The sequence below is a fragment of the Spermophilus citellus genome, assembly GCF_964194105.1.
Source record: "Spermophilus citellus genome assembly, chromosome: 5".
In the NCBI taxonomy this organism is placed as follows: domain Eukaryota; kingdom Metazoa; phylum Chordata; class Mammalia; order Rodentia; family Sciuridae; genus Spermophilus; species Spermophilus citellus.
Genome location: NC_138186.1, coordinates 113,223,012 through 113,245,284, shown reverse-complemented (window position 1 = coordinate 113,245,284; position 22,273 = coordinate 113,223,012). Strand labels below are relative to the sequence as shown.

Below are 22,273 nucleotides of genomic sequence, written 5' to 3'. Positions count from 1 at the left end.
CTAGTTAGTTTTTTTGTTGTTGTTTGCTTGTTAGCACTGGGGGTTGAGCCCAGGGGCACTATGTCATTGAGCTACATCCCCAATCCTCTTTTGAGACCGGGTCTTGCTAAATTGCTAAGGCTGGCCTTGAACTTATGATCCTCATGCCCCAGCCTCTTGAGTCTCTGGGTTTGTAGGCATGTGCCACCATACCCAGCTTGGGTTAGTTATTTCTGTGTGTCAGAATGATGTCAGCTAAAAGATGAGAGTACCCATAGTGTAGACCACCTATGTGGATGAAAAGGAGAAGATATTTCTAAAGTCCTTAGGAGATTTGGTTGGTAAGAACTAGATAAGTTTTCTAAACAAATCAAGCAGAATAAATAACATGTATTTTGACTAAAAAGGAAATAAGGGAAATTCTATTGTGAAAAATATAGAACCTGGCAGGCATCTTAACATTTGTTTTTAAACCTATGGGAACTTCAGTTAATAATTAGCTTGCATAGGAATGTCTATCCCTGGGTTCTTTCTCTAGGACCTTGACTCACTTCTGTTTCTTGTGGTTTTGGTTATTTAAACATTTTCAGGAAAGGAATCGTTCTTTAACAGGTTCCAAAATAAAATGAATAGCTATTTATGGTATTTTATGTTTCTTTCTCATTACTCAAAATAGGCAAGCAGAGGGTAAACTTGCTGAGATGTGGCTTTGGGAGTGCCTACATTGAGTGAAGGAGGGCATCAAACAAGGGAATAAGAACTGATTTTTCTTTTCAGTTATGATTTGGTGTGTAAAGGCATGTGACATGGGGGCTCTGGATCCATGAAGTGGCAGTTTCACTAGAGATGACAGTTGAAGCAGGGGAGGATTCACCAAGGCCAAAGGCAGGGAGTATCTTCACCTAAAACTCTTCATCTTTTAGAGAATAAGAATGAGAGGCACCATATATTTTCAGTAGGAGAATGGCCTAGATTAAAAGGAGTTAATTTCAAGGGGTTAATCTAGTAACAGGTGCCCAAAGACTGGCAGCAGGAGTCATGTTAGCAGGCAAGGCCACCATGTTGACAGGGATAAAATAGGGAAGAGGCAGCCAGTATGGCTTTGAGCCTCTGGAGCTGAGGCAAGCTGGTGTCAATATTTGGGAGTCACAAAGAATGTTTACTATGTAGTTCTGCTTCATTGATTTATTCAGCAGATATTGATCCGATCACAATCAGTGCAGAGCTCATGACCCCCAACAGCGGATTTATCATGCTGCTGTTAGACATTGAAGTGAGCCTCATTACAAGGCCATTTCTGGACTTCTGGGTAGTGCCCTCTGATGGTGTGTTTTCATTGACCACAGAATAGAACAGTGAAACTGATACCAACTTTTCTCTTCTGCAGTTGAGCCAAATGTGTTCATTTTAGTCTTACATGGCTTTCTACCTCAAAACACCTGCCCACCTCTAAAATCCAACAGCCTATTAAAGATCATTTGCCTCCAGCACTGCTCCTCTCTTTATGTTCAGAACTTCCCCCTTTCTATTCCACAGCTTACTCCCCAGTTTGAAACAGAAACAAGTTTATTATTCCAGAAAAGAGATGGCAGCGCTTGAGAGGGCTGATGAGTTTCTACAGAGACTGTCAGTTCAGCACTTAGCACATTGCTGGTGCTCAAGAATGAAAATAGATTTTTAAGTGGGCTAACTGGTTATTGAGGTGCCCTTCCGAATCTCCAGTGTTGCACAAATGTCCAGCCATCATTTGAAAAGCTAAAGCAATATACATTAGACTCCCCTGTTATATTTTCTGCCTAAAGGTGACTGTTAAACTCCTCCCCACTCTTCCAAAATTAAATGCCTGGAAAATAGACAGGATTACAATCTTCGTATGCCAGGCTAGTGTTTTTAACCTTAGCACAGCACAGAAACATGCAGTACCTTTTCCTAAGTCCCAGAAAGTTCTTCACAGACTTGTTTTGCAAAGTAATTGAGGCACAGAGGTTGCCTTCCACTCACTTCTTTGGGTAATGGAATGTCTTATTCCCTCCTTGTCTTGACTGTGGAATCTCTGGGCTGTTCTGCTCCTTGTCAGATTTATTGGCCACACTTAGTACAGGCCACACAAGTGGCCTCTGTCAACTCTGATAAAAGAGGGAATTCAACACCCTTTTATGAACATTCTCCTTAAACCTGTCAGGGTCTAAAATTAGGCAGGAGTTGCTGGTGCCAGACATTCTTCTCTCCAAAGGGCTTGCCCTCTTCAGTTACCTCCTTCTTTCATATAGGAGCACCTCCTAATACATGTGATAATGGGAGTCCTCGTGTTGCCTCAGAGATCACCGAATCAGAACTAGATCGGATGTATCCTTGAAGATTGGAGGAACTTAAATGCTGCACATATTTAGAGAAATTAGTTTTATTACTAAATATATTCATGTCAAGGAATAATATTTCAGGGGAGATAGTTGGTCTTTCCATAACTACTGTCATTCACTTCAAAGAACAGTAATGTTTCCTTGATTCCTTGTTTACTTGCTCTTCTTTTTCCTTTAAGGGAAGATCTTTTTATTGCATTTCTTTGAAGCCAGTCACATGTTAAGACAGCTAGCATGTATTCAGTGATGGCCATCTTGGGCCCAAACACTCTTCCTGAGGTAAACCCCCTTATATTTGTAGATGCCTCTGGAAAGCCATGCTTGGCAGTAGAGATGGATTATTTCTGAACTGTTAGACTATGGGCTTTACATAAATGTAAACTTTCTTTTCTTTAGTAGTCCTTTTAATTTAAAGAATTTAGCTCAAGGATGCGTGAGCCCTTATCAAACATTCATCAGAATGTGGTTTAAAACATGCAAAGTTAGAAGCTATTTTAAATTTGATTACCATCTTAATCTGTTTTCTGATGCTACAACAAATTACCTGAGATTGGCTAATTAATGAGGAGCAGTGGTTTATTATACTGGTCACTAATGTTTAGAAAGAATGAAAAGAAATAGTGGTTTATTTAGCTCATAGTTCTGGAGACTTCGAGGCCCAAGAGCATGGCATCATGTCTGCTGAGGCCTTCGTGCTGCATCAGATCACAGCAAAGGCTTCAGATGGCGAGAGAGGACAAGCATGGTCAGCTCAGGTTTCTCTTCCTCTCCTTTAAAACCACTAGTCCCATCATGTAGGCCGTACCCTGATGACCTTATCTAATTTCAGTTCCTTCTTGAGGCCTCAGATCCAAATATCATCAACCTGTTAAGTCTTTTAAGAAATACTATTGAAATTTTTTGTAAGAATGGCATGGCAAGATATAATGGGATTTTTCTTATTTTAATAATTCATCTTCAAGATGGCAGTGCTAACTCTGTGGAGGATCATCTTTCCAAGAAGACTGATTTTGCTAAAATAGTCATACAGTCCCTATATCTGGAATACAGCTTTGAAATGTTTAAATGATTCCCTTTTAAAAAGCATAATGAAAGTAGAAAAGCTTATAAATAAGACATGATACCTCTAACGGAATGTATTTGTCCCCTGGATTCCTTGACACGTGGTCCTTTTATTGAGCGGAGAAAAATCAAATGTGTTAAATCCATGCCAGACGTTGTAATGTTTGGAGTATTTTGAATAGTTACACCTTGTATAGTTTAGTGGCAGAGCACTTGTCTAGCATGCATGAGGCACTGGGTTCAATCCTCCACACCACATAAAAAATAAAAAAATAAAATAAAGGCATTCTGACCATCTACAACTACAAAAAAAAATATTTTTTAAAAGATACTTACAATAATAGATTGAAGTAGGGGAAAAACTCAGGACCAGGAACCTGAGAGACATTGGTAGTAATTCGCCATAAGCCAGGAGTGTTACCTTAGTGGGTTTTTTTGTTTTTTTTTTTTTTTTTTGTTTTTTTGTTTTTTGTTTTTTGGTTTTTTGCTACTGGGAATTGAACTCAGGGGCACTCAACCATTGGGCCACATCCCCAGCCCTATTTTGTATTTTACTTAGAGACAGGGTCTCAGATGCTTAGCGCCTCACTGTCACTGAGGCTGGCTTTGAACTCAAGATCCTCCTGCCTTAGCCTCCTGAGCCACTGGGATTTCAGGTGTGCGCCACCACGCCCAGTGCCTTAGTAGTATTTATTTTCTTGGATTTTATTTTGTCATTTGAAAAATAAGAGTTATTAACAGGCTTGGATGAGGTCCTAGAGTGACAACCTGTTCTTGTATCTAAAATATTTTAAAGTCTCAGGATTTGGGATTATCACCTTATTTCCTCAAAGCTGAAAAAGAATTGACACTGGCTTTCTTTCCCGGGTGACTCAGTCTTGTAACTGCTTAGAAAATACCATTTTCTGTCCTCTGTCAAGAAACAGCATGAGTTTCACTGAGGCTGTGCTTCCTGATAGCCTTGTGCCTAGTGTTCTCCAATTTAAATGTGGAATAACATTGCCACACTGCTGTGAGTTAAAACAAATACTTTTTTCATTTGTATTGTTTTGTTGAAGAATTTTTAAGTACAGAAAACTTAACAGTGTATATTTAACTGAGTTTAGTGACAAGTTCTATGGCCCTCTCCTTTTCCAGCCTGGCATTGCGAGTCATAGGTTTTGAACCCAGGATGTTGCCTCTGCCCAGTGAGAGTAGCTCTCATGATATCGGTCACTGTAATTGGTCCTCATGGTTTTCACCAGCTTAACCAGAGCCCCTTCATCTTCCAAGTTCACCCTGGTGTGGTGACAGTGGTGCTGGTCTTCTTAGGGACTAGATAGCCCATCCTGGCCTTCCCCTGGATGCTGCAGAAGCAGACAAGAAGACAAGCAGCTCAGCAGATCCACATTTTGCTGATGTCTACACATTGTACACACGTATAGAAATGTCACATTGTAATTAATAAATATGTGCAATTGTTAAGTGCCCATTTAAAATTTTTTGAATATTTTAAGAATAAATTTTAAGGAAGAATGGGTATATATTGGCAGCTCTCTCATTGGTTACAAGTGTGAGAAATGGAAACAGTTTTGCTTTTTAACTTGAACCTGCATATTTTGGTAACAATAAGCCATCAGAGAATGGAAAACCAACATTTAAGCTCTGGTAACTGTTCACTAAGAGTGAATGGCTATCATGTGACATACATAGATGAGTGGCATGATGACTTTGATTGCATCAGTGAGCAAATTATAAATGTGTGAACAGCCACTCTTTTTTTTTTTTTCCTTTTGGTACTGGGGATTGAACCAGGAGCACTTAACCATTGAGTCACATCCCTAACCCTTTTTTTTTTTTTTTTTTTTGAGACAAGGTCTCAGAAAGTTGATTAGGGCCTCACTAAGTTGCTCAAGCTGGCTTTGAACTTACAAAGTTCCTACGTCAGCTTCCCAAGCTGTTGGGATTACAGGCACACACCACCTGCCCATTCACTTTTTAAATGAGGTAAATCTGGGTGGTTTAAAACATAATTCCATGGTAATCTTGCTTAGTGAGGAGTCGGAGGGCAGGTAAGTTGTAGCCCATTATTAGCCGGGTTCTTTTTATCACTATATAAATAACCTATGTGTTTGTGAACATGTATAAATAGGTGTTTCTCTGTAGGCTTATGAAAAATCTGGGAAGGACATACACCCCTCAGTAGAGGTAGAGATGGACGTGCAAGGGAAAAGACCAAAACACTGTCGCATGACCCTTGAAAGAGCAGTGGTGGCTGGGATAGAGGAGCACACAAGGTAGGAAAGTGGTGAGCCATGGCATGGGTTACTCTGGATAGGTTTGGTCAGGAAGGAAGAGGGAGATGGAAATTCAGCTTGAGGAGCAGACAAGGTGATGCACAAGTTTCTTTTTCTTATATAGATTAGGAGAAATGTGAGTCTGTATGCCAGGGAAAGAGAAAATACAAAAATAGTGGTAACTGAAGGAGCATGGTAGTGTTGGAGGCGGTAAGGAATGGAATCAAGACTGGGCGATCCTTCTTTTCTCTGGGTTGTAGAGGTCGGAAGAGGGTGCTTTAAGAGCTCCAGGCGAATGGCCTCTTTGGAGACAGGCCACATACAAACTGAAGGGAATGCAAATGGGTGGTGTTAGGTGTGGAAGGAAGTAGGAAACAGGTACTCTGGAGTTGATTGTGGGTGGGTAGGGAGACATTAAGGAAGACATGGGAAGGGAAAGATATGAAAAATTCATTTAAGGAGAGGAAAAAAGAAGGCATAATTCCAGAGCCCATCTTAGGTATTACTAATTTGTGATGAAGTGGGTTGGGGTCTCCCAAGTGTCCAGATACCCAGAAGAGGAGAACAAATGCAGTGGGTTAGGATTAGGATTAGAGGACTTCAGGCATGAGTGACATTTACAGGGCTGTCAAGGTTTCCTGAGCTGAGCCAGAAAGCACGAGAGAAGCTGACAGCCAGAGAACAGAAGGTACTGATTGTCATGAAAAGAGTTTTAAAAAAATAATAAGAGCAGATACCCTAGGGGGGAAAGGAAGGGAGGGCAGTGAATGAGCAGGTTGGTCAGAGTGGGAGGTCCTTGGGGATCAGCTGCCAGCTCTGAGAGCCAAGGTGATGGGTGTATGCTGTGAGGGGGCTCTGCAGGTCCTGTTTCTCTTTGCCTCTCCAGGGCTTAGCCGTGTGCCTGGCGCATAACAGACATGACAAACATTTAAATGAAATGGGGTAGAATGGAGTTAAGTGAAGGTCTTGATCTTGCAACATTTGAGTGTCTGGTCAAGGTGTTGTACAGCATCATCCTGATCATAAAAGTCCCTAAGGGAGATCACAGGAGAACTGGGTTAAAAGAGTCCCATATTGAAGTTATCAAGAATGGTGGGGAAATATCTGGTTTTAGTTTACATTAACTTGTGAGCATAGAGAGAATGATAAAAGCAAATGCTGTGGCCAGTTTGGGTGAGCCCATTTCTCTGCCACAGAGCATACAGGAAACATGCTAAATCTATAGGTTTGGGGACTCCATCTTCTGGGCTGATGCCTGGGAAACTATTTCTAACAGGTTCTTCATAGATACTTAGGCAATAAGTCTGATAAAACACTGGTGCATACTTTGAGGTAGAGCTTTTTGGTGAGGTTTGAGGGAAGCAAATAGAAGCAAGGAATTTGCTAGTTTCTCCTTCTAATCTAACAAAATGGCTTCAAGAACAAAGTGGTGAACAATACTTAATAGCGAATTCCTGGACTGTTTTTAATGACTGTTTCCAAAATGCCCACAGGGATTCCTTCCATAGTTATCAAAAGACTCAGGGTTGAAGAGTCAGGTTTAGGGTTAGTTTAGGGTCCAGTGCCATTCCATATATGGAAATGGCATAGAATGGCTGCTATGTTTGAATGCATAGAAAGGGATTGGATAAAATGTATATACACATGTAAGTGGTATGTATATTTTAAGACTGCAACAGCCTTTTTGTAAGGCATTTTCTTGCCCACAGTAAAATCATCTTTACAATGCCCTTTCACTTTTGGACAGTTCAGAATACTGTTATCTTAACATCAGAATCACACCAACCCAAAGTGTGGATTTATTTCTGCACCTACAGGCGTATGGGGACTTTGGACTTTTGATGGTATTCTGAAAGGATGTGTTGGTCCTGCAGCCAGATGAGAGAATGGCAGGCCAGTTTGCAGGCTTTGGAAATCTTACAAGAGGTAGCAGGAAAAGTGGTATGAGAGGAGGAGTGGAATTATCATGAAGCAGCAAGAGACAGAACACTTTGAGAACAGGCGCAGGGTCTTAGAATCGGCAGAGATGAGATGCGTCAGTGCAGCTGGGTGAGAGCAAGGGGCACAGGGGAGGCCAGCCTGGGAGGGAAAGCTGGGCAGGGACTTGCAGAGAGATGGGCAGTTGGCAGGTGGCTGGAAGGAACACCGATTTGAGCAGATGATTCAGTTATGGTGGCATCCTATGAGACATGATTCATTTGCTTTGATGCTGTGCCTCTGTGGCTAAAGAACCCTCCTTTCTCAAGCTCTTTGTCCCTACCCTGTCCTTGGTTACTCCCCTTATATCAAAGAAGTCATTTGGCATTTGTTTTTTAAGGATTGGCTAGCTTTACTTAGCATAATCTGCTCTAATGCCATCCATTTCCCTCCAAATTCTATGATTTTGTCATTTTTTAATGCTTGAGAAGAAGATTAACATTAAACAGGGACGAAAGGTGGGAGGGAAAGGGAGTGAGAAGGGAAATCGCATGGAAATGGAAGGTGATCCTCAGGGTTATACAAAATTACATATAAGAGGAAAGGAGGGGTAAGAGAAGAATAATACAAGTGGAAGAAATGATTTACAGTAGAGGGGGTAGAGAGAGAAAAGGGGAGGGGAGGGGAGGGGGGATAGTAGAGAATAGGATAGACAGCAGAATACATCAGACACTAGAATGGCAATATGTAAATCAATGGAAGTGTAACTGATGTGACACAGCAATCTGTATACGGGGTAAAAATGGGAGTTCATAACCCACTTGAATCAATCTGTGAAATATGATATATTAAGAACTATGTAATGTTTTGAACGACCAACAATAAAAAAATAAAATAAAAAAGAACCCTCCTTTCTTCCCATCTCAGAGGTGAAGGTCTTGTGTTCCAGCTCATTAGCCCAGCCAGCCACTTCAGGATGGTTCCTCTTACTCTGCATTTACTTGAACCCATTCACACAACTCCATCACTGGCTGCCAACACTAAATAACTTCAAACAAAACTGTCTACTCTGCAGAGCAGGCACCGTGATTCCTAAACTGCCACACTTACTTTCTTTACCTTTCTCTCCAAAGTCAGAAACAGATGCGTTTTAGTCATACTATTCACTGACAGGATGCAGAGGATGACCAGCCTTGGAGCACTTATCACAGTCCTGCACCCCCTCCCCCCAAATCCATGGTGCTTCCCCTCCCGATTATCTCCAAGGATTTTGTGGCTACTTTCTGCTGCAGAACTGCTGCCATCAAAAGCTGTAGATTCAATTTAGCTCCAGGTCATACAAAGCATGAAGGCTCACAGGGGAGGTCAGCAAGAAGTTTCTGAGCTAAGGCACTTTCCAAGTGTCAGGGTAAAGACGCCATGTTTGCCTGAAGGGAAAACGATTTGCAGCTTTTCTGTCTGGAAGAAGCCATTATCGGCTTTTCGTGGTTTATCATTTATTCTATGACTTATCGCTTGAATAGCATTTAATGTTCCCTTTCTTATCCTTTTTCTCTTAATCCTTTATTCAAAAGTAATGAATATGGAGATGTTGACTGAACTTGCCCAAGGTGGCCCAGATTCGGGAAGGTTTGAGGAGCCTTCATTGTCAATACTGGAGAAAATATCCTTGTTTACCCAGGAATAATAGGATTTCTATGGTGTTCTTCACCAGCTTAAGTTAATGTCTTCTCTTCTCGTTGCTAACATTTGTTTAGTAGTCAAGCATAGAAAAATGAAGATGTATTAAGTGCCTTCACTTCTTAGGGGAGGAAGCCAAATGTGAAATTTGTTTTCAAGAAGTCTCCCTAGATTAAGTTGCTTGAAAAGATGGGCAGAATCTAACTTTTCCAATGCCAAGAAGGATACTGAGCAGAGAACTGAATGCCTATTCTCTCACGTGCCCTGTGAAGGCCCTAAGAGGTGGGCCTGATGGCCTCATTTTGGGGGTGAAGAACTGAGGCTGAGGGAGGATCAATGACTTGTGTCTAACTAAATAGCTATGGAATAAGAATTCAAATCCAGTCTCCTTATTTTCAGACCCAGGCTCTTTAAACTATCCCCATAAAATTGAAAGATGCTTCACTATCAATAGCCCTTTAATGGTACTAGATTTTCACTGTGCTTCTATACATGAGGAGAGTACCACCTCTTTTTCCCATTTAAAAGTATGCAAGTATTTACCGAGAGATGCTAAAACTAAGTATTCTGCTCTCTTTTATTCTAGATTTTCTACCCTAGCAAGGATGGTACAAAGATTCCAATGTTTATTGTGCATAAAAAAGGCATAAAATTAGACGGCTCTCATCCTGCTTTCTTATATGGCTACGGTGGCTTCAACATATCTATTACACCCAACTACAGGTAAGCGTGGGACACTCTTGAACTTGACATGTGTTTGATCTTTACATAGTGGAAAGGAACCAGAGACTGGTCTACTAAATCATCTCTAACATACTCAATTACATATTTCTTGATTGTTTTCTTACAAGGAAGGAATGTATTTGATAACTATTTGAATTTTTGCTCAGGAATTGCAGGAAATGTAATGACAAGCTAATCTTGTTTTTTTTAAAAAAAAAAAAAAAAGTTCTCAGTGTAAAGTTGAGCACTAGATTTAGAGGCTTTAGCCTGTCTACAAAAGATTAGTATCAATTGAGGTCTTGAAAAAAGGAAGCACCTATCTTCACTGTCGTTTATTACCAAATCAGCCTTTACCCCAGAATTCTCTTCAGTGGGCATGTTTCAGATGATTTTTTTTTTTTTTTTTTTTTTACCAACAGAGACTTAAAATACAATGTCTTAACATTCAGCCATAAATATTTTCTGAAGAATCTGTTATTCATTTTAAACTGTTATGTGCTTATTGTTTGTGACTATTTCCCAGATAACTTATGTTGAGGGCAGGGGTATCTCCGTTTACATATTGCCATTATTTATGTGAACCACTCAGTATTTTTGCAAACTTGATTTTAATATCCCATTCCTTAGTATGGAATTTGCTTTGAGTGTTTTTAATAAAAAGTTTTCTACAAGCAACACCAGCTTTAAACCAACTTCTAAATAGAGCATCACATAAAATCTGATTCACAGATTCACCCAGGATCTTTTTTATTTGGGAAGAGATTCATAGACTGATAACCATCAGGACATAAATTTGGAATGAGTTCAACCAGCTATCCCAGAGTAGAGTGCAAGAAAGCTATTGTTTTGAGTATTCAATAACTAAAGCCACTCATTATTATAGAATGAAATATAAAACATGGTCCCTGCCCTCCTCAAGTGATTTATAATCAAATTGTGGACTTTTTTAAACATGTGGCTAAAGAGTTTGTTAGGAGCTAATGGAGGTTTTTGTATAAAATGATAGATTTGTGTCCCTGAACTAAAGGGACACTAGGAGAATGTTATTACCAAAACTATTAATTCATTCTGACAGCGCCATGTCCCAGGCACGGCGTGAACCCTGGGTGACAGCAGCCCCCAGCTGGACTTCCCAGGCAGAGATTTGCGACCTCATTAGTACTTCATATCTATGTGGTAAAACCACATGCCATATTTATTCTATGATAAAATTATAGGCTTCACCTTTAAGTCAATGATGCTTGAGCATAAGGGCAGTGAATAATGAGAAACACGCATCCCAAGCCCCATTCCTGTGGTCCCAATAGGGATCTAGACCACACTGATCACTGAGTGGATCTACTGTAGCTGGAAGCACTGACCTTTGTACTTATTAAACCTCTGTGCTGAAAATCAAGTTGAGTCCCAAACCATTTCACCCAGAACCATGTGAATGTAATAGTAATTTCAAAAAGAGCCCATTAGAGATGCATGAAGTGTAGAAGACCAAGTGACTGAAAATGAATTTGGCAAATTGGGGTAGATGTCATCAGGCCAATCATACCCAATTTTAGTTATCTTTCCTCTTCATCATCAACATCGAGGAAATTAACACTAAAGCCACCTAGAGCTTTAGGTTTGCAGAAGCCCTCCTTTTTCCCATTACTGAGACTTATAAAATTCTCAAACAATTCAAGGCAAAATTAACTAATAGAAAAAGAAACATCACTCGGCCTTTTCACAGTGAAAAGGGAAGAAACAAAATCCAAATTTTCTGAAGAACTTAGAAGCTTTGTGTAATTTTTATTTCTACAAAGTATTCTCTAGTCCTGAGAACTGTTCTTATTTTCCAGTCTGTGAGCTTGTTATCCTCTCTTATTCCCTTTATTGACTAGTTTAACATCCAAAGTTCTTTAGAACTGAAAAGCATTAAGGAAAAAGAAAATGCCCCCGCCCCCCCCCCCCCCTCATTTTTGTCTGTTGCACCTGCAAGCCCCTGACTATTCTTGCCTGAGCTGGCCTTGTTGCAAAGATAGATTCCGTGTAAAATGAGGGCCTCTGATTTTTGTTGTCTGCATAGTGAAGTATTTATTGGTAAGGAAAGTGAAACATAATGAATGTTCATGAAAACATCTGAGCTTTGCAGTATAAACATTAATATTTTATTGTAATCAAGTAATATAAAAATTGGGCTGGTATTTAGATTCTATTACGCATATAGTGTTTTCAGGGATACATTTGATTTTTTGTGATGGAGAGAGCTCATCAGTGCTTAGCAGATAGTTGCTAGGTGGTTAACTGTCTTTATTCCTCAGTGTATCCAGGCTCATTTTCGTGAGGCACATGGGTGGCGTTCTTGCTGTGGCCAACATCAGGGGTGGCGGTGAATATGGAGAGACGTGGCATAAAGGTGGGCTGTTTTCTCTGAAACAATCTCAAGTCTGGCACAGTCCAAGCTCAGGATGTGCTGACCTTCCCATTTAAATGGGCTGAGGGGGTGAGGAGCAGAAAGGCATTTTGTTGAGACAAATGAAAAATAATAATTTTCAAACACATTGCAGGCACTGCCCCCCTTTAAAAATAACCCATTCTGTTCACATTTTACTTTCTTTTGTAGTCTGATAACAAAGCACATATTTTTCAAAAGTATTCCCCATAAGACCATAATCAAAACTTGGGATTTTTGAGCAATGTACAAGGTGCATTTTTAATTATCAGCATCAAAAGTGACTCTTGAAGCTTTTTGGTATTTTTCCTGGCAGCCTTGCTTGTAAAAATTCAGTATTATTCATCTGTCTCAAAACAGACTTCAAAGCAGGTCATTTGCTCCTAAGAGCGGTCTACAGCTCTCCTCCCAGTGTGGGTATCCCCTTGTCCTCTCACTACAGAGAGATTCTGGCCTCCTCACATTGCTATGACTCGATCAAGTGTGGGTTTTAGACACAAGAATATAGTCACTGTTCTTTTCTGACCTCCTGAAGCACATATTTGAGTTGACTGGCTAGTGCTCAGCTTCATACCCCAGAGGGTCATAGTTTCCTTTTTTTTTTTTTCCCTAAATAATCACCTCTTTTAAAACCCTTTCTCTTCCATTTCTTTGTATGTGGAACATCCCACCACCCTGACCTGGCTTTTCTGTAGCTAGAATTGAATTCATAGACCAACCAGTGGTCTGAGGAGGGCATTCTTCACTTGCCTTGGTCCTCTGTCCTTGAGGACGGTATGGGTCAGGACTTCCACTTCCCCTGCTGTCATTTATAACTGGGACGAAGGGGGCCACCAGTTCCTGGAATCCTGAAAGAACTCAGGTTTTCTCCTTTAAGCCCCTCTGGTCATCAGGGGCCACCGCCGTCTGATAAGGAAGATGCCTGGGTCCTGGCTGACTTTTTCCCCTGTTTATTAACTTGAACCAACTTATTTTCCAAAGTCATAGGAGTCAGACAAGTTGGAGTTTGACTAAGACTAAAAATAGATTGATTCATAAGCTTTCTCAAAGATGACACAGTAAAAGGACCAGAAAATGGACCTTTTCCAGTTACAGCCTAGTATATAGAACATTGATAAATGTAAATTCCCTCTGTTCCTTGAGTTTAAAATTTAATGGTCTTAAAAGTATAGCCATGATCCCCAAGTGACATTTTTCCTGAAAACTAAGTAATCCTAACTGTTCAAATTCACTGATAATTTCTCATTAAGATTTTAATAACATTTGTTTTGATATGAAAACATTTCTTCAATAGCACTGCTTCATTTCAGAGGCAGTTATTTCAGACATCTGTTCCTTTGAGGACATGCCTTTGGCCTTGTAGATATTCCAAGACCCCCATAGCTGTTTCTCTGGGGCGGGGGGTGGTGTTTAATACATTGGAATGGCTTGTAGATGAAATACGACCTCAAGGTTTTATTGTCTAAGAATGGAGAAGCCCCACGTCACCACCCAATTCCTACTGTTACTGTAAATTAGTAACCCAGGGCAAAATGGGATCATGTACCCACTACAGACTCCTGCAGGGAGGAGGGCTGAGCTCCATAATAGAGGCCTTGTTTCATTTTACCTTCATCTTCTCCAAAATAGAGATTCTTTCTGATGCCATGCTTCTCTCACAAAACAGATCTGTCCTCTTTGGGGCACTTGCCTTGTAAGTTCTAAGGGTTTTAATAAAATCCAAATTACCATATGTGTGAATTTGGGCCTGCAAGTCCAGGGGTATTCATTGTAGATTTCCACAGCACAGAAAACCTCAATTGAGGCATTTCTTTAAATGTTGTTTTAGCCACCATTGTTTAGATTGATCCATAGTTGAAACTGTGCCCATTTGTTAATTAACTACCTTTCACTTTGGCACATCATAGGTGGTATCTTGGCCAACAAACAAAACTGCTTTGATGACTTTCAGTGTGCTGCCGAGTATCTGATCAAGGAAGGCTACACGTCTCCCAAAAGGCTGACCATTAACGGAGGTTCAAATGGAGGCCTCTTAGTGGGTAAGAACTGAATTTTACTCTTTGTACCTACCAAGTGACCCTTATGGGGTCTCCAGATAAAGATTGCCTGATTTATACGGGTACAAAGAAAGCAAAACCATTTGTATTGGGGCTCCTGATAAATAAGAAACATACTCATGACTGCAGGAAACGAGACCCCATGCCCTCCTGAGGCCTTCCCCCACTGTGGGATCAAGGGTTCAGCCAGCACAGAGCTGATGAGCCTGGTAGCTCAGAACTTGTAAGATGTATCCTCCTTGAACATTATGCTGTTGGCTGCTGAGAGAGGCCATGAAAGAAGATGGGGTATTTAGAATAGAGCCATAGCCTTATAGGAATGAAATAGTTAATTCTAGTCATTCTTAGGTACTCAGCAAGTGGGAGCCACTCATATGTCCAAGCCCTTGATATGCACAGTTATTGTCCAGGGAGGCACTGAGTGGTTGAAAAGCTCATCGGTGTCACACAACTGAAAGCTGGGGTTAAACCTGGTACTGTGATTCCGAGTTCTGCTCTTCTATGTGGCACTACCTGTATGCAGCTTTTTCTAATTTTTTTTTCCTTAGTAGCATTCAATACTGTCATGAATGTATGCGATAGGCCTGGACTGGGCCCTGCACCCCTTGGCATTTAGGATGTGAAGTGTCATCATACGTGTGTAGAAGAGCACATCGACACTTAAATATGTGACAAGTCCACTTTTGGGAGGGGGTGGTCCGGGGACAGAGCATTCATTTGTCCATGTCTTTGCAAGATGCTGTCATTTCAAAACCTGAATGCCTATTCTAAGATGTAGTCATTTAAAAAACAAAATCATTTCCAGGCTGGGATGTAGCTCAGTGGTAGAGCACTTGCCTAGCACATATGAGGCTCTGGGTTTTATACCAGTCTTCCAAAGAAAAATTCCCATGAAGGTCCAAAATAATTTGTTTTAATTTGGAAGGGATATTGACAATCATTTGGTTCTTCATCAAATATTTATTGGACACTGAGAAGTGCCAGGCATTTTTTCAGATACTGGGCCTATGTAGAACATCTCTACCTTCATGGGGCTTTCATCCTAGAGGCAGAGGATAAACCAAGGGGTGGGAATTCAGTGTTGAAATCAAAAGGTGTGTGGGAACTGTTTTATTGCCAGACACAGGAAAAATCCAAATTCCTTAACTGATTCCTAGTCCTGCCAGCTTTGATGTTACCCCTCCCTGACTGCCTCACACTGAGTTAGGTCCCCTCATACCACACTTCAATTGTAGTGGCTCATTCACTTCTTGATCTGCCCCACATGGTAAATATTCAATAAATACCTGCTTAATATTGTTTTAAAGTTTGAAAAACAGGAGATGATGAGCCAATATTGGTTAGAGCCTTAAGCTGCGTTTCAGGACTAGCTTGAGGCAAAACAGGGTCTAAGATCTTAACTACCCCCACCAGCTATGAACGGACATAGGGTCCTCATGAAGTCCTCAATCTTTTCTGGTAACACCCTCACCTCATTGAGATTAACTTTGGGGAACAAATCGTGTTGCTTTGTATATTTAGATGTTTCTTTCTTGGTTTTCAGCTGCTTGTGCAAATCAGCGTCCTGACCTCTTTGGTTGTGTTATTGCCCAAGTTGGAGTAATGGACATGCTGAAGTTCCATAAATATACCATCGGTCATGCCTGGACCACCGACTATGGGTGCTCAGACAGCAAACAACACTTTGAATGGCTCGTTAAGTATGTTTTGATTGACATATGCTATTAATGATTTGATATCATAATAGTCAACAGAATTAGTATCTGATGCTTTGTCCCCTTGGTGTGTTTTATTTGCATATAATTTACTACAAGAACAGAAGAGATGGGAATACCTTCCACCTTGTTTTAATATGGTCTTTAACAAAAACAAACTTTAAAGGTGTGATAGGCAATATTGCAAAGATGGCCCTCCAGGATTCCTGTCCTTGGTTATTCAGTTAAGAACTATTGTATAGGTACTTTGCAGATAGAACAACAGCCATCACGTAAAGGGAACTTTAGTTCTGCCAACAAACTGAGCCTGAAAGTACATTTTTTTCCAGTTTCCTATTAAGAGCCCCAGAGAACCCAAGTGAGCCAACTCACAGAATTGTGAGATAAGAAGTCTTTTTTAAGCTGCTAAGTTGGTGGATAATAATTTGTTACTGCAGTAATCAGAAACTAATACAAAAAGGTGTCATCATACATTGTATCAGTATGTGGAATTTCCTTTTCTAAATCAAGAAATAAGGACATAAAAGAACACATGCAAACATAATTAAACTCATTTTGTGCTCAGTGTAACTACATATTTGAAACTAAAAGTTTCATTACTCTAATATTGTACAACTTACCTCATTCATAGCCCTCAACCACTTTGGTGGTAACAATGAGTAAATAACAGAATTTGGGGATTATTTATCAGCATCATTTAGGAACAGTCCTGGGACTGGCACAAGAGGCCTGTTTTCCCATCCCAACATTCTCAAAATAACTTGGTCATTTTTAATTTGTTTTTTATGACTCTCATAATTAAAATGACTGAATTTTTTAATTGAGTACTTTGAAACTATTGCATTCTGTTCTCTAAGGGGGAAAAAAAGTTCACTGTGAAAGCTGTTACTTTAAAATACTCAAATGGCCTCCCTGACACACATTGGTAAAAGCTGCATACCCCAAGAAGCTATGGTTCAAATTATCAAGTGACAACATGCACCCAGGGAAATAAATCCTGTGTAAACTCATTTGAAATAAGTTTGGAGTTTTTCTTCTGTGATATTCCTACCTCAGATTTCAATTTTCTAACTCTGATCTCGCAGGGCTTTATTTTCCTTTTACCTTCTGTTACTAAATGAGCTTAGATCTCATTTACCTACAGCTAAATTAGCTAGAAAGGACCATATGGGAACTCTGGAGTGCATCCCTTGGAGCCCCATCTAGAATATTAAAAGGTGTTTTCTCCCAAAAGAGCTGGACCTCCAAGTCTGGGAATGTCTAGGGTAAATAAAGCCTAATAAACAGCCTGTTCTTTCTACAGACCATCTCCTGAAAATTTTGAAACCACTCTGTAGTTTCAAAACTTACCACATCTGTGATGTTGCCTGTGAATCTCAAAGTGGGGAGTATTTTTAATAGGCACCGAGTTTTCCACATTTGTTCCCCATAGAATTAACCCTTATGTGGAGGAGGGGTTTGGTTGGGAAGCAGATCTATTACCATCCCCCATGTTAGGTATTGGGAAAACAAACTCCCTGTGTTTTAGCTTTGACTTGGTGAGCTAAGAAAATTTTATACTGTTTTTACACTTCAAAATAAAACTCTGCTGAAACAGTTAATTAAAATCATTAATACTGAATACCTTGGAAAATATAACATTGGATAAAATGTACAGATAGTGATTGATAATGATTAAGGCTCAAGAAATGTCTAATTTACTGTTTTTATTCTTGAAACTGTTTTTGTTAACTTACCTTGGAAACTTTTGTATTTCAAAGGGTTCCTCTTCCACTAAATTTCTCTCCATTGGCCAAAGGCAGTTTCTTTTCTGCTGGACTGTGAGAGCCAGCAAGAGGCTCAGGAGCTCACCAGGGCTTCCTTGGTTTGTAGACAAGAAAGACACATGCTCTTCCTGAGGTTGCAAAGCTGAGCCTGAAATAAAGGCTTTAAAGGGATAAGGGAAAGAAAGCCACTGTACATTGGCTTTGAAGTTCAACAAAAGATTGATAGCTAAATAGTCACACTCTAGTTTCAAAAAACAAGTCATTAGTCCAACTACGTAGCAGTGAAAAAGTCTAAAGAATATGAAAAGATACAGCTCTAAACACTGAGTGAAATATTACGTAAGAAAGAAACTTAGAAAGAAAGGGCTGTTGAAATAAGCCAAACTATATGCACAAAGTTAAAGCTACATAAATGACATAGCTCCTGTTTTCAGTAGCCCTTCCTGGTCATGGCCTAAATGATGAGCAAGCAAACTGCCATGCCACTCACATACTAGGCAACAGAAATCCTCCTTGCTAGTAAAGTTAGACTGGTATATTAGCTTTCTGTCATTGTGACCAAAGTACCCAGCAAATACAGAAGGAAAGGTTTATTTTGGCTCATGGTTTCCAAGGTTTAAGTCCATAGTTGGCTGACTCCAGGATAGAAACATCATGGTAGCAGGGTGAGGCAGAGGATAGCAACTCAGCTTGTGGCAGCAGAGAAGCAAAGAGGAAGGGGTCAGGGACAAGACATTGGTACCAAAGGACCTACTTCCTTCAGCCACGCTCCTCCATCCTACTGTTTCCATCTCCTCCCAGTAGCCCCATTCAAGTTATTAATTCATCAAATGCATTAATCCAGTGAGAAAGTCAGAGCCCTCGTGATCTAATCACTCCCCAAAAGTCTCTCTGGGAACTGCTGCATTGGCAACCAAGTTTTTGGAGGACATGCCAGATCCAAACTAATGGCTGGTATACCACACAGATCCCTGTGCCACACTGGTCTTTCCTGATCATCCTCTTGATCAACTCTGCTTGTGACAAAATCTCACACAAGTGCCTTTGCCTTTCAGATACTCCCCACTGCACAACGTGAGGCTGCCCGAGGCGGATGGCGTCCAGTACCCGTCCATGCTTCTCCTCACTGCTGACCACGATGACCGGGTGGTCCCGCTCCACTCCCTGAAGTTCATTGCCACCCTACAGTATGTGGTGGGCCGCAGCCGGAAGCAGAGCAACCCCCTGCTCATCCACGTGGACACCAAGGCTGGCCACGGGGCGGGGAAGCCCACAGCCAAAGTGATAGAAGAAGTCTCAGATATGTTTGCGTTCATAGCGCGATGCCTGAACATTGACTGGATTCAGTAAACGGGATTTCCTGCTCCTCCAACAGCCACAAAAAACCTCAAGGGCTTTCACACCGTTCCAACCGAGAAACCACTGGGCACAATGCTCCCCACATGGGCACTGTTCCTGCACACAGACTACAGTTGAACAGAACTACTGTGGGAATCTTATCTTTTTTAGGCTTCTCCTTTTTAGCAAGCCCTTGGCGTTTCTTTTCCCACCCTATCCAGGCACATATTTTAAAAAGAATTTTAAAAGGCATGTTTGGATAAATAGCTCAATGTCAGCAACGTGTGAATACTAGATTGCTGAATTAAGGGTCATAGCCGGGCATCCTCATACATAACTCAGTGAACTTTGCTTCTATAACCGTAACCTATATATTCCTTAAGTAAATGTGAGAACTCTTCTCATGAAAGACTTCATTGCAATACTAATAAATGCTATTTAAGAATAGGAGGCTTTATTTTTGGTTCCTTTGCATTGAAGGGCATCACTTGAAGTGCAGTTGACCATGGGGATAAAGCATTTCATCTTTGTGCAACTCATTAGTTTCCAAACCCTTGAATCATAGAATGTAAGCACTGAAAAGAAGTTGAGCTTGTCCATTCCCACTCCCCAGTCTCTAGTGAACCTGTTAGAGGCGGCTCACTGTCTTAAACATTATCACTCAGATAGGGGTGATGATCTGATCTGGGACTCTTGGTTTGGCTGCCTCCTTTTAAAAATCTGTGAGGTGGAAAATTCAAATTACTCACCTATCTGATCACATATTGATTTGGTTACAGAATGTTCCTGGAAATCAGAATGCCTCAGATATGAAACCGAGAGGCCCCCTATGTAAATTATCCAAAGATGAACTCATCCAAATTTACAGTCAGAATTTTTAGCCTTTCCCAAGCTGTTTCACCTCCATAAACCGCTTCTTGGAAATTAAAATAGTCATTATTTAAAAACAAACATGCAAAATTAAGAAGAAACAGTTTGGGTTCATCCCATTCCCCAAGAATCTTTTAAGGTGAGGATATGCCATCCCTCAAACTTTCACTTGTGATATTAAAACAAAAAATTAAATCAAATAATGTTACTTTGGCCAGGCACTGTGGTGCATACCTATGATCCCAGCAGCTTGGGAGGCTGAGGCAGGAAGATCGCAAATTCAAAGCCAGCCTTAGCAACAGCAAGACCCTATGTGACTCAGACCCTATCTAAATAAAATAGAGCTGGGGGCTTAGTGGTTTAGTGTCCCCAAGTTTAATCCCCGGTACTCCCCACCCCAAAATAATAATGTTACTTTGAGTGTCAGTTTGTGAAATGCTGATCTAATTTATAAGAAAACAGTTTGTCTTGCTTTATCAGATATGATGAAAGTAATTATTTTACATGAAGTATCTTAACTGTATATAAAACTGCAAGTAAGTCCTATCTTCCAAATCTCATACAAACATAATTTAAGTGCTCTACTTTTCAAGTCATGGTCAAAAAATCTACCTAGTGGATTACTCCATACCAAGTGTAACTGAAAGGTGACCATAACTTGGTTTCTCCTAGAATCATGCTGTTACTGTTTGAGTATATGCATAAAGCAGCCGTCATTGAACATTTGATTCATTATAACCTCAGGAGAAAAGCTATGCCTCTAGTGCAGAGCATGTGGAGACTGACAACAGTCTATCAGAGAGATGCTCGCACTGGCCAACTACAAAGAAACCTCTAACTAGTGCAGCAGAGAAAAAGCAATAAAATACTCTTGCCCAAGGCAGCCCTTTCCTGAACTGGGCGAGTCACTAGAGGTGCAGCTACCAGCTGACATGCTGGGGAGCATTTTTCTAGCTTGTGAAGATCCAACAATCCTTTCCCACCAAGTTCTCCTACTTACAAGTAGAAAGTATAAGTTTGGTGTGGAAGGTCTGAGCTTCAGAGTCAGGCCTGGGCTCAAATCCCAACTCTTTCATTTGGTAACTGGCAGTGAAGTAGAATAAAGAAAATAATGTGTTGAATAGTGCCTAGCACACGATTGCTTCCAATTACAAGATCTCTTTTCCAGCCTAATTTTTCAATCTCAATTTTAACTCAGTAACTCCTCCCATAAACTAAAAGGTGTCTTTTAAGCTTTAAACATTGGAAGTAAGATTTGAGATTGGACTCTTTTCCAGAACTCTGTCTTACATTGGTCTGTGATGTTGCGGGGGGGAGGTAGTTCTACCCTTGCACACGTGGTCTAACAGCCCTGTCAATGGGCCTAGCTGAATGCCACAGAGCATTTGTTACCTTGGGATAGTCATATTTGTGCTGTTAAATGTATCCATACTTGGAATATTATAAAACTCTAATTAATCATGTTTCTTAATACTCCTACGGAACTTAAGCAACTATGCACAGATGGTGCTACTAGTTAGAAAAGGTTAAATTTCAGCTAAGGAAGCCTGTCACCAATCTGTCCATGGTCAACAGTCTTAGCAGCCTTAGAAGCTCCCCCATGGCAGGCCACACAGCTAATGCCCAGAAAGACTTGCAAAGACTCAAAGGTGGTTAAGGACAGGCTGGGTAGCTATGAGGGGACAGGAAGGGGTAAAAGTCAGAGGATTAAGTGTGGTCAGGCCAGTGGAATGAGGACTAAGGCTGATGGTTGAGGATCCTTTTATCCTCAGGGACTGGAGCTACAAAGAAAGTCCTGCCCTCATAAGTGACTTTCCAGAGGAGGAGACAGGTGATAAATGTTTTACTGAGCATTTACCCTTTGCCACTCTGTTCTGTGCACCGTGTGTGTGTCCTCACGCAACCCTAGCAATCATATAGTAACCTGAATCCATTTGGCAAAGGCCCAGTGTTACCCAGATGAAGTGGACAAGAAGGACAGTAACCCTGGCAGTTGGACCCTGAGACTGTTACGGTCTAGATGTTTGTTTACCTCTAAAATCTCTATATTGAAATCCTAATAGGAAGTGGAGTCTTTAGGAGATGATCAGGCCATAGGGCTCTGC

The 22,273-nt window shown here is 40.7% G+C and overlaps 1 protein-coding gene across 2 annotated transcripts in view; it reads left to right on the top strand.

Annotated features, from left to right (window-relative positions):
* Positions 1 to 19,745, top strand: part of PREP (prolyl endopeptidase) — a 119,185-nt gene extending 99,440 nt beyond the window's left edge. For both annotated transcript variants that reach the window (XM_081294370.1, XM_081294371.1), the window contains exons 11-15: positions 9,861 to 9,997; positions 12,292 to 12,386; positions 14,330 to 14,461; positions 16,023 to 16,179; positions 19,016 to 19,745. In XM_081294370.1, the coding sequence (XP_081150496.1) occupies positions 9,861 to 9,997; positions 12,292 to 12,386; positions 14,330 to 14,461; positions 16,023 to 16,179; positions 19,016 to 19,310 (816 nt within the window). In that variant the 3' untranslated portion in view covers positions 19,311 to 19,745. The remainder of the gene's footprint in view (positions 1 to 9,860; positions 9,998 to 12,291; positions 12,387 to 14,329; positions 14,462 to 16,022; positions 16,180 to 19,015) is intronic.
* The last annotated feature ends 2,528 nt before the right edge of the window (positions 19,746 to 22,273 follow it).